This window comes from Pristiophorus japonicus, chromosome 13, assembly GCF_044704955.1.
Source record: "Pristiophorus japonicus isolate sPriJap1 chromosome 13, sPriJap1.hap1, whole genome shotgun sequence".
NCBI classification, from domain to species: Eukaryota; Metazoa; Chordata; class Chondrichthyes; family Pristiophoridae; genus Pristiophorus; species Pristiophorus japonicus.
Window position 1 is genome coordinate 32,484,577 of NC_091989.1, and position 13,227 is coordinate 32,497,803.

Here is a 13,227-nt window from a genome sequence, read left to right on the forward strand (position 1 = left end):
CCCCCCCCCCCAATTCCCTACGCCTGATTTGTAACCTACGCCTGATTTTCTAAGTGTAGGCAAGGTTTTTCTGAGCGTACAAAAATCTACACTTACTCCATTCTAAGTTAGTTTGGAGTAAGTTTTCACTGCCTAAACTTTCAAAACGGACACGCCCCCTTTTGGGAAAAAAAAAATCTGTTCCAAACTGAAACTGTTCTAATTGACTAGAACTGGAGCAAATTAAATGCTGAGAATTGCAATTTCTAAGATACTCCATTCTAAACCAGTTGCTCCAAAAAAACAGGAGCAACTCAGGCCAAAACTTGGGCCCATTATTAGCATCGGATGTTTTGTTATTTTCTACACCAGTAACAACTTGCACGTGACATGATGTGCCAATAGTTTTTAATTAAATCCCAAATGAGAGACTCCAGTGAAACATCTCATGGTGCTGGCAGATGTAGTTTGGATCTTGGAAGAAGGCTTTTGATGTTGGAGAGCTGTGGCCAGGCAAAAAGGGGTTTAGGAAGAGAATTGCAGAGTGTAGGGCCACAATGGCTGACGACTCTGCCACTGCTGATTGAGAAGAGGGAGAACATACACAGAAGCCCAGACTCCGAAATGTTGGGACGTAGGGCAGAAAGAAATTGCTGAGGTGGGTTGAAGCAAGGCCAGGGAAGGATTTGTAAACCAGGATTAGGATTATAAAATAAAAACAGAAAATGCTGGAAAACACTCAGCAGGTCAGGCAGCATTTGTGGAGAGAGAAACAGTTAACGTTTCAAGTCGATGACCTCTCATTAGAACACAATTACGATTACAATGTAGAGAAGTGTAAGGTAATGTATTTTTGAAAGAAAAGCAGAAAATTGGATTATAGAATTGATGCAAGAATGCTGAAGAATGGATAGGAACAAGAGAACTCTGAAAGTGTGGGTGCAGGTTGATGGCCATACAAAAGCCAATAGTATTTTGGGTTTGGGCATGGAGTACAGGGTAAAGATGCAATAATTTTGTACAAATCTTGGTTAGCTCACAGAGTACTGAGTAGTTTTAGATGTTTCATTATACAAAGGATATTCAACTCCTAGGATATTCTAGTGAACATCGATTCACTAGAATATCACGGATGAGAAACTCTAATTACGAGGAGGGATTGGAGCAGAGAAGGCGAAGAAGGGATTTGAGGTTTTTAAGATTATAAAGCGTTTGATCAGGTAAACAGGTAAAACTATTTCTCCTGGTTAGAAAATCAGGGACATGGGGTTATCAATTTAAAATAGTCACTGAGATTGAAGGGCGAGGTTTTAATCAGAGATTTATTGGAGCATGGGATGCTTTGCCACAGGAAGTAGCTGAAGCAGAGCTCATTGACATATTTTAAAGGAAGATTAGATAAACATTTCAAACAGGAAAATGCAGGGCTATATGGGCAGCAGGATTCATTTTGGATTGCTGTAACAAAGAGCCAGCACACGATGGGCTAAAAGGCCACCTCTTTGCTATAAATGTGTACAGTTGTAACTCAGAACGCAGTAAGGACACTGAGGTAGTCCAGACCCAGACCCGATCAGTTTGCAATATAAACTGTCAAGCTCTAATGACAGAGAATAAAAACAGAAAATGCTGGAAATCTCAGCGGGTCAGGTAGCATCTGTGGAGAGGAAGCAGAGTTAACGTTTCGGGTCGATGACCCTTCATCAGAACTGGAGTGTTCGGAAAGAACAGATTCTTAAGAAACACAAAGGGGGAGTGACAGAGAGCCTTTGAATGAATAAATGGTTACATTTTACAGATTATCCATTATACTATGCCTTCAATCTGGCCACTAATTAGTTCATTGTCATTTGGCATTGAAAAGAATAGACTTTTGTGGCTCAAGCCATTTGAGCCATGAACCCAAATGGGTTCCTCTTGGTAAAAACATGTTCTCGAGAGAGAGAGTTTGCGCATCATTATCCAGACTTGTAAACCAGTCAGAGTCAGAGGCGAGCTAACACCTTTGTTGCTCCGTCTTCTGGTGGCACATCTAGCCCTCAGAACCAGGGAAGTTGAGCACATAATCTAGGCTGAAGGAGTGCTGCACTTTTGGAGGTGCCATCTTTCAGATGAGACATCTGCCCTGTAACGTGGACGTAAAAGATCCTATAGCACTATTTGAAGTAGGGGAGTTCTCCAAGGTGTCCTTGACAATATGCATCCCTCAACCAGCATCACTTAAAACAGATTATCTAGTCATTATCACATTGCTGTTTGTGGGACCCTGAAGTGCACAAATGGGCTGTCATGCTTCCCTATATTACAATAGTGACTGCACTTCAAAAGTACTTAATTGGCAGTAAAGTGCCTTGGGATATCTTGGTCATGAAAAGCACTATATAAATGCAAGTTTTTTTCATTCTTTAGTGCTGATCAATATTGTAAATCTGTGAACTTGACTTAGGTCATCACAGATGTATAGGTGAAGGATATCCTGTAAAAACATAGTAATTTTGCTTGAAATGGCCCTCTACAAGCTGAGGAGTATTATACCACTGGTTGCATTGAGAGAGAACGGAGTAGAAAAGGAAACTGGTTCCAGTCACTGCACCTGAATAAATGCTGAAAATAAAACATGCTCAATAACAAATTATATCTAGCACTCTAGTAAACTTTAAAAGAGTAATTTAAAATTATTTTTATCTTCTAACATTTACAAAATTAGAAATTTTCTGACAACTAATAGTGGAATATTTCAAAATACATGATTTAATTCCCTGTGTTTTTATGTGTTATTTAATTTTATATTTTATATTAAACTGTGATATCGTGTACAGGAATCCAAAATGCACCAGCAAATTTTACTTACACAAACCACTTTACCTCAGCATTAATTTTATGCTCTATTTTAGAAAGTAGGTTAAAATACTTCCGTTCTTTTTTTGTTTTATCTTTTTTTAAAAAAAAAAGCAAAAACAGGCTGAATTAGAAGTTGCCCGATTGGCCAAAGAGAAAGAAGAAGAAGAAGCCAGACAGCAAGCCTTGCAAACAAAGAAGGAGAAGGAAATCCAGAAGAAAGCAATTAAGAAAGAAAGGCAGAAGCTGCGGACCGTCTGTAAGGTGTGAGGAACTATTATTTTAGTTGGTGGGACTGGTCATTTCTGGGGATTTCACCATGAGTATAAAGATACATTTTCTGCCTGCCTGAAAATTAATAGATGGAAAATCATGGCCTGAATCCTTGCTTTCCTGACTTACATTCCTGGCAGCCAAGGCTCTGTAGCGGGAGTAGGCTAACAGAAATGTTACCCTATAATTTCCACAGCATGGTGACCATGAGGAGTTTTTTTAAAAATCTGAAATAATTACTTTTTTGTATAAGTGACATCTTGGTAAACTTGGTTAGGTATTCTAGTGGTGAGATTGACATGCACTTTATCAAATACCCTTCGAAGTGCAAGCAACAGTTGAAGCCTGCTGTATACACTGAGCGAACATCAAATTTTATTTCTTCAGTTCCTGCCTTCCAGCCCCAAAGAAAAACAATTGCTCTTATTTGATGAAGAGCCAAACAAAATATATTTAATCTTTATACTTTATAGATTAATACTTTGCCTGTTACTGTCCCTGGTCTTTGTCATCAGGACACAATTGAACAACTTGTTTGTCTTGCTGTTTTCTTTTCCAAAGTTATCCCTCCTGCTGTCCATTTGCTAATGAATAGCTCACTGATTTAACCATAAATCCATTTCCTCAATTCCCTCCATAAATATTATTCCAATTTCCTAAGTGTATATTATTGCCTGTTAGAATTATTCCTAGCAGCCTGTATGTGTCGATCTTTTGACGATTGTGCTCTGCTTTGCAGGTCATTTTCCCCATCCCTCCTCTTGAAAGTTTTTATTGCCTCCAGGCTGCTATTCTCTCATATTTTCTACGACTCTCCAGATGTTCCCATGTTGGTATCAATTGCACAATGGCTGAATCAGCTACTGCGGTGTTTGTGATGTGATATGCCTACATTCCGTCATTAAACATAATATATCATCTACAATTACAGCTGGCAAATTGTGAAACAAGATATTTCAAACCTAACTAATGCATTGTGAAACAACATTAACTGTTATTTAAAAGTCAGGACCAGTTTGAAGGGTTTTGATGATCTAAATGGAGGAAGACTATTTTGTCTGGATAGTCACTTTATGATAGCTGAGTGGGACAAACCTGTACAGTAAAATCTGTGTCAAATGATTTCCATGCACCATTTTCTATGCATTTTAGTTCAGGCATCTCATTCAAGATATTTTTTAGGGCTCTTTCTCCAGCTCACTATTCCACTTCTTGCCCCTCCCCCGCCATTCCAAGCTCAACTCATGAGACACACCTCTGCTCTCTTGATATTCTCCTCACTCGACTCCCGACCATGCAGCTAGTCCTGGCTCCCGTGCTAGCAGATATTGTCACTGGTTTCCTTTCCTCTGGCGCTATTCTCCACCCCTTCAGAACTAATATTGCATCACCACCCCGCTCAAACTGACCCACTTTTGACTCATCGTTCTATTCAACTACCACCACCGTTCTCTTTAAGCGGCTGTGTAGTGCTCCAGAGATCCTGCTCAGCTGGCTTTTCAATGCAAAAACCGTGCATGCGGAGTATTTTGAATGGCCCGCACGGTGCCAAAAAAAATTAGAGGGAAAATTGACTACCACCCCATCTCCAATCTCGCTTTTCTCTCAAGTTCTCGAATGTGTTATTGCTTTCCAGCTCCATGTACATCTCTCTAATCCAACTTCCACCCTTATCACAAGCACTGAAACAGCCCTATCCAAAGTCATGAACACCCTCCTTTATGATTGTTAGTATCATGCATTATCCCTCCTTGACCTTTCTGCAATGTTCATTATGATTTGACCATTGCATCCTGCATAAATGTTGTCCATAAGACTGCCCTTTTATGGTTGATATCTGGAAGCGATTGTATTTGGCTCCCGTTTAAAAACTCTACTCCCATCACTGACTCCGTCCCCCTCTCCCGCTGTGCTCTCGGGCTAAACCAGAGTGTTCAAAATCTTAGTGTCCTGTAAAGCCATGAGCTGAGCTTTAAACCTCTCGTCCTTGATTATCACTAAGGCTGCATACTTCCACATCTGCAACAATCTCCACCTCCACCCCACCTCTGCCACCTGCCACTGAAACCCTTCTATCTTCCTTTGTCACGTGTGGATTTGACTACTGCAACACTCCCCTTTCTAGCCTCCGACTCACTGCCCTCCATATACTCCAACTTGTCCAAAACTCCTGTCTGCGCTCGCCCACCTCACTGCCCTCTACACAATCAATTGAAAATGCTCATCCCCATCTAGAAGACCCTTCATTGCCTGCCCCACTCTGTGGACTCGGATGGAATATAAACACCAGCATAGACTAGTTGGGCTGAATGGCCTGTTTCTATGCTGCATATTCTATATAATATTTGCAATCTGCTCCAGCTCTATATTCCCTCATGAATGTTGTAACTCCCGTCTTCTGTACATCTTTCCCTTCACCTGATTATCCTTCAGTCGCTTCATTCCTACTTTTTGAAACTCCCTCACTGCCTCTGCAGCTCTCTCTCTGTCTATTAAAACCTTCACAAAATCTATCTCTTCCACGTGGCCTTCAATCACTCCTCCTGAACTCTTCCTTCATTGCTCAGCATCTATTTTAATTGTGTGTATTTGTGAATTATCTTGAACATGTCTTTATGGTGTATAAGTGCAAGTCGTAATTGCTGTGGATTAGAGAAGCCTTTTATTCCAGCTTGTCTTTTCTTGCATGGGAATTTTTGGCAACAGCAAAAGGTTGTTTGTCCAAACATGTCCAACCCCTCCCAGTCACTTTCTCATCAACTCACCATATCTCAATCTCTGTTCTCTCCAGACATGCATCAACTTTTCTCTTGAGCTCATTTACACTGTCAGCATCAATACCTCCCCTGCTAACTTATTGTACAGCTCTTACCCCAGTGTAAAAAAAAGTGACTTCTCTTCCTTATTTTTTAAAATTGTGTTTAGGCCCTTCACCATAATGAACAATTTGCTTCTACCAACTTGGTTAATTTCCCCCTTTATGAATCTGAAAACCTTAATTAGGTCACCTCTGAGACTTCTCTTTTCTATAGAAAGCAAGCCCAACTTACTTTCAATGTTTTTTCTGAATTTAAGCTCAGACCTAGATTTATCATTGTCTTCCCTTTCTCTCTACATTTCAAAAGCAATGATCACCTTCCCATAATTAGGTGACCAGAATTGCACACTGGACTCCATATGGAACACTATAATGGATACTGGATATGCAGTTGTTTTTCAATAAATCACCGCATTTGTTCACCGAACTTCCAGTAATGTCACATGTGTACTGTCCTTCTCTGATCTTAGCTGACAGTTTTAAACAGAAAATTGCAATGGATAACAATACCTTAAAGTCTAGAGCATAAAGTAATCACTGGCTCAGCTTAATTCTACCTTTTATTTCACCCTACTATATTTTGTCTGCCTACAATCTTTTTAAAAAAAAACTAATATTAAACACCCACAGCTTGCAGACTGATCGCAACTAAAGTAAGGCTTTAAAAAACTTATTGACCCAAGCAAGAATCTCTGAAATTTATTATAAAGAGGGCAGTGTCTTTGGGGCTTTAAATCAGTACATCAAGCTATCTTTCACCCTAGTTTTCCATCATCTTCTGTTATGAAGATGCTGCCTCATACTGGGATAAAGTTCCTAGGGTGTCAGCAGTCCTAGCTATCCTATCCGAGAGGTCGTTCTTTAGCGGAAGCTCAGAAATGTTAGCTGGCTGTGTAGGGCCAGAATTACTGAGCCTGACTCTATCCACACCTGTACACATTCTAGCAAGGGGTAGCAATCAGGAGTGGAAACCAACTAATCCCCCACCCCCTCTCTCACTGCCCCCTTTAGAGATGAAGCACTCAAGACCACCAATAGCATCCTCACCACTGCCTTGGCTATCAGTTAATAACCAGGGATTTAAATTTTGGTCTTCCTGAGTTCTTTGTCTCAGTATTGCACTAGTCAGTGCACTTACCATCTCAGCTTTTGGTCTTGAAATCACACCCTGCTATCCATGTTCTAAATATACTGCTACCACCACTGTACAAGTAGTTCTGAGAAATGTACAGCATCAACACTACTGGCATATGTAGTCATTATCATCACTGCTGGCTTAAATCATTGGACTTTCCAGTCTGATTATTGTATTGTAAGAGTCAATCACTCTTTTATTTTTAAAGAATTGGAACTACTTCACTGATAATCATACTGAAAATGTGAAAATGATGGAGGTTGTGGAGAAACTCTGTGACCGACTTGAACTAATGAGGTAGATATATATTTTTTTAATTTCTTATCTGCATAATTCCAGGTGAATGATTTGCTATTAATTTATTTTTAAATTTGAGTTCATACCTATGCTCTGTGTCTCTATGAAGTATCCTTGGGAGAGAAGCAATTCAGGATTTCCCTCAATTGTTTCTTGCTAGAAACAAAAACTACAAATAATGCAAATCCAGGTTGAGCGTCCGAAATCCAGAGTTCCAAAATTCAGAATGTTCCGGAATCCGGGCCGATCTGTGCCGGGGCAGTCCGTAAACTGGAAAATGTTCCGAAATCCAGACCCCCCCCCCCCCCCCCCCCTCGGTGGTCCGACTTCTCCCTCGGCGGCCCGGCCTCGCCCCCTTACCTCGGCTGCCCGACCCCACCTACCTCGGCCGTGGCAAAGACGTTCCAAAATCTGGAAATATCTGGAACGGCCTCGGTCCAGAGGTTTCTGGATTTCGGATGCTCAACCTGTACTGGCGATTTGAACTTAATACATAAAATGGTGTTTTTATTACTTGGCCCATGCCACAAACTCCATCCCCCTCCCTGGCCATTGTCTCGGGTTGAACCAGACTGTCTGCAGCCTCAGCATCTAATCGACCCCAAGCTGAGCTCCTCACCCCATATCCTCTTCATCACAAAGATTTCCACCTCTAACATCACCCACCTCCCTCCTTCCCTCAGCCCATGAAGCCCTCATCCATGTTTTTATGCATTCCCCTCTCTCTTTGCCCCACATAAGAATTCCATCCCTATCTGCATCTCCCTCTCCCCCTTTAACAATCTCCTTGAAGTCCATCTCTTTGACCAAGCCTTTGATCATCCCTCCTAATAGCTTCTTCTTTGGCTTGGAGTCCATTTTGTTTGTACACCTCTGTGAAGCACATATGGAATGATTTTCTACTCAAGATGTATAAATGCAAGTTTGTAAAAATACAAAGTGCAACAATCTGCTTCACATTAACTGTGGTATAACACTTTAGCATTGTGGCATCCTAGGAGCAAAACTGCTGAGTAGGTGCCGACTTTGTTCTTGTGTCCATTTAAGACTAGATTAACTCGACCCAAAAGTATTTATGTATAATTAATGCTCTAAAAGCACAATGGCATTTTGTTTAGTAGGTTTCAATGTGTTTTCATGTTTTCCTTCTTTCCAGCCTACAAGCCTTAAATGAAGTACTTGCATCAAGTACAAGGGATGAAGGCCAAGCTGAAGTAGAGAAACAGGTATAATGTTTGCTGGGGTTGTGGGGGGGGTGGGGAAAGAGAGCAACCTTTTGCTGTTAACACCAGACTATTTTGACGCATGGATCTTATTTAGGTTAAAGTTGTGGATTCTGAACTCTTAAGTCAGTAAGGCTTCATAGAATTTTAAACTCTGCAGGAGTTCATGTCCTTTCAATTAGAGACTGATGAGGGGTCTGTCTGCGTAAACTTTCTGATGAAAGTCAATTATGATAGGTAGGACAAGGGCATGGAACTGTGTGCAAGAAAAGCTTGGACAAATTAAGAACATCACAACAGAAAGTATATTGATTGGAGTAAGATTTCTTTCTCCACCACCCCACAATATAACACTAGGTACAGGTAATGTATTAATGCTAACACTGATTTACTAACTTGAGGTTGATAATGTAAACAAAGTTCACATTTGTCCTTGGTTTGTTCTTCTGCCTTAGCAGTTAGTTTTATTTACATACGAAGTAACTTAATTAACTGAGCGTAACACTTTTGGGGCATCAATAATTATTGCCATTGTGCCTTGGAATTGTCTGTTTATACAAGTTAAAATATCGTGAAATTGAATCAGTAAATTTGTAAATATGTAATTCCAGCAATCATAGGCTGCGTATTTTATACTCTTATTTAAAATAATTTGTTTTCAGTGTCTGGTTTGGTCATGCAAAAATAATGCGTGTGTGCCTCCCACTTGCCACCAGAGGAAAGCATCAGGCAATACAATAATTTGGTGGTAGTTGAACAGGCTATTTTTTATAAGTACTTGCACATTGCAGTGCCTTTTGTGGTGCCTCTTTTTCTAAATGGCAACAATGAACAAAACTTGAACAATGCATACTTGTCTTCAAAAGCTAATTCCAACAAGAGTGCTGGGTGATGGCACCTGTAGCAGGTATAGGTGAGGAAAAAGTTGATACCAAATAATTGTATTGAAGAAGAATTTGAGGACAATGTGATATTGAATGAGCGACAATCTAATTTAATTTTAACTTACTCTAAAGATCCAAGAGGTGAATGCACAGTTAGCAAAAGAGAAGGAGGAAGCTGAGGCTCGAATGCGCCAGGCTACTAAAAGCTCTGATCATGCCGCAGGATGTGGAGGAGGAAGCAAAGCCTGGCTGGAGGATGATTTGCAACTCTTGATAAAAGGTGTAAATATCTTTCCTGCAGGAACTAATGCAAGGTAATACACGGCAAAACATGTTGAATAAATAACTATTCTTGTAAGACTGTTTCTCACTGGCTGCGGTTCTGTACAAGGATTGCTCCCCGAGGCTGTGGCTGCCTTTTTACAGCTGCTGGGAATCCCGAGCCCTGGGATCCCCAGCCGCCTGCAGTTAGAGGCTTCACGCCTCAATATTTAAAATACCACTGTGTCGTCGTCATCATCCCCGTCCGTCCGTCCCCTCCCCCGCCTCCGTCCCCGAGTAAAAGTTGAGAGTGGACGGGTTATAGTCGGGTTTTAGATTTTAACAACTTTGACTCCCACCCACTTGCTTTTTCCTGTGAAAATTATCGAGTAATTAATTCTAGTGATCATTTTGAACTATTCTTTTTCAGGTGGGAAGTAATTGCTAATTTTATTAATTCACACTCAACAAGTGTAATCAAAAGGACAGCCAAGGATGTAATCAACAAAGCCAAGAATTTACAAAAACTTGGTAAGTACGGGACCACCTTTTATTCAATCTTCAGTGTAACCTGCTCCACCTATTTGGAATAAATGTGAAAGTAGTGATAGGAAAATCGAAGCTTGAATCATTGTTTACAAGGTAAAGCATCATAAGTTGTAGGAGGAGGAAGAGAGTGATCAGGCAAATGTTGACTACAGTCAGAAGAAAACATTCATGTTGTTTGTTATTACCTTTGAATATTCAGTATTACTTTGATCAATGGCAGTGGTGCAGCATGAAGCTCCCGTGCATTATAGGTTCATTCCTGAGATTTCCAATGTGTATCTGTACCTATACTTTGAAAGTAATGAATAGTGTTTCCATGTCGAGACATTCCGAGGAAGGAATATTAAAAATCATATGATAGTTAACGTTATAGTTCAGTTGTCAGTTCACCTTTCTTATTTGGACCATGTTCTAGCCATATAAAGATCAACAAAAATGGGTAGCTTTTTATTAATTTCTATTTATCCTTCAGATCCTCTACAAAAAGATGAAATAAACAAAATGGCATTTGAAAAGTTCAATAAAGAACACAGTACAGCAGTTGCAGCAGTGGATAAAGTAACTCCTTCAGAGAGATTTGAGGGTAAGAAATGGTCTTTGTTACCTTTTCTTAAAGATTATATCAATCTGCAGTGTTGACTTCAGTATTTATGCAAGTCCACTCTTATTTACAAACACTCAAAGCTGATGTATTCGTTTGGGGAGATGATCAAGCTGAAAGCATACAGTTTAGATTTAATTTTTATTTTGAGAGCAGGAGTATAACAGGATTGGAGGAGATACTATGGGTGAGTTTGTAAAGAAACAAACTCTTGTTACACCCTCCCATACCTTGTGATCTGCTTCATGGGCACGTTAAGACTACTTCCATCTGTCACTGTTTCCTAATGCTATTCATGACATTGTGCATTAGAAGCAAATTTCAACATCAGAATCATTGTTGTAAACTTTAATAACCCATATATTGTGAAATCATGTCGAGAATCAGTGAAAGTAATTTTCTCAACAAAGACTTCAACTGACTGCTTGAACCACAAGAGTGCAGTGTTGTCACTAAACTCTTAATATATTGGTACCAATATGCTACAGGAAAAAGGTTATTTAAGCCAATGCAATAGTGTTGCATAGTACTTTTGAATGATTGCATCATTACGCCCAGTGCTACCATCATTACTTCACCCTGGCATTCTATAGCAAAGAATATTCAAATCATAAAATAACCCATTTGAATGATAACTATCTGCAATTGTAATTCTGTGTGTCTTTCAGTTTATGTAAACATAGTAAAAAGTTTAATATGGTTGCTATTATACTGCATGGGTCCTCAGGATTCAGTTTAGAAAAAAATAATCAGCTCAATCAGGAAGGCAAATAAGTTCATATTTTATTTTAAAAAGTAATGGTTATAGCATTGAGCCACTCCAATTAAAAAAAAAAATCAAATATGAGAGTTCAATACAGGTTTTATTTGCCACCCTCTCCTGAAGGCATCAACTCCCATTGAGATATAAGTTCACGGGCACTCCTGAGCACCAAGTGACACGCTATTTAACTGCAGTTGATACCATGACCAAACCTGTTTGTTTTCACCTTGTGTCCACTTGTGCACTCTAGTAAGGGTTACTGGATAATGATCAAGAGTAGGAACTCGGACTGATTTCTGCCCCCACCCCCACCCCCCCCACATCCTGAGTGACGATGCTACCTCTACCACAATGGCTGACTTCATCTAATTTAGCACCATCCTGCTTTGTATGACTCGATATGCACATGGCAGAGCACTGACTAACTGAGCCATTGGAGATTTTTAGGCTGTTTTTGCCCAAATATCATTTAGATACCAACACCTAGTGTGGTTTGTTGATGAGAACATGCACACAAATTTAAGGCAACATAGAGCAATTAGATCACAGCTAATTGACTACTGAGGATTTGTTTAAAAAAAATCAAACCTCATCCTATCAAATTAAACATACACAGCTGAAAGATGTATTGATTCCCTTAAAGGCCAAAATGTTGTATTGCAATAGCAGAGGGGAAAAAATCAGCAGGTCCCATAGCCATTGAGCACTTAAGTTTGGAATGGTTTATGGCTGGTGGGCCATTTTTGTATTTTTTTTCTTTTTCCTTTAGGGGAAATTAGGTCATTTCAAGTTCAATTTAGAACAGGTAGTGAGACTCCAATACCGTTGAAAATTATGGGAGTTACTCTGTGGTATGTCCTTAGTTACATAATCTCCTGAACCTGGGAGGGAAAAACACATTCCTGCTCCTGATACTACCACTGCTGGAAAGTGCATGAGTGGTGGTAGAATAAGCCTTGGTATGGTTTCTAAAATGCTTCCCAGATGCCTACTTTGTGTACAATATACAACTGGTTATTTAATGCTGTTTTTATATTTGTATTTTGGGTGGTATAATAGAGATGACTACAAGGACCAAAACCTCACTTTACTGGTTGTAAAACCTTTACAGATGTGAAGAGATGATTTTGTTTTGTGTCATAGTGCCTGGATGTGACATTAACCCTTGGACAGCAGAAGAACAGAAACTTCTGGAACAAGCACTAAAAACCTACCCAGTAAACACCCCCGAACGATGGGAAAAGATAGCAGCAACTGTTCCAGGAAGAACCAAGAAAGATTGCATGAAGAGATACAAGGTAAGGAAAAATCTGAGCCAGTTCTTGCTCCTTTTAAAAACCACAACATTTGCAACCTTAAATAGATGAATGCTAAGTTAGCATGTATAATAAAACTTAGACTTGCAAGTACCTGCCTTGTTAGATAACTGATTTAAAAACCATTGAATCAAGTCTAATGCAACTGCTATACAAAACATTTTCATTAATCTTAAAAGTTTGTGTGTAGCTTTCTAAACCTTGCTTCAAGGATCCTAAACTATGTACTATGCCTGATTTCAAAGTTGACTTTTGAGCTGCCCTGCATTTTGAATTCTTTGCTCCTACTT

At 39.7% G+C, this 13,227-nt stretch overlaps 1 protein-coding gene across 1 annotated transcript in view; it reads left to right on the top strand.

Moving 5' to 3' along the window:
- Positions 1-13,227, top strand: part of dnajc2 (DnaJ (Hsp40) homolog, subfamily C, member 2) — a 46,271-nt gene that overhangs the window by 32,897 nt on the left and 147 nt on the right. Inside the window, exons 10-16 of the mRNA XM_070897327.1 lie at positions 2,932-3,081; positions 7,252-7,340; positions 8,497-8,566; positions 9,580-9,761; positions 10,139-10,239; positions 10,730-10,840; positions 12,765-12,919. Coding sequence (XP_070753428.1) covers positions 2,932-3,081; positions 7,252-7,340; positions 8,497-8,566; positions 9,580-9,761; positions 10,139-10,239; positions 10,730-10,840; positions 12,765-12,919 — 858 coding nt within the window. The remainder of the gene's footprint in view (positions 1-2,931; positions 3,082-7,251; positions 7,341-8,496; positions 8,567-9,579; positions 9,762-10,138; positions 10,240-10,729; positions 10,841-12,764; positions 12,920-13,227) is intronic.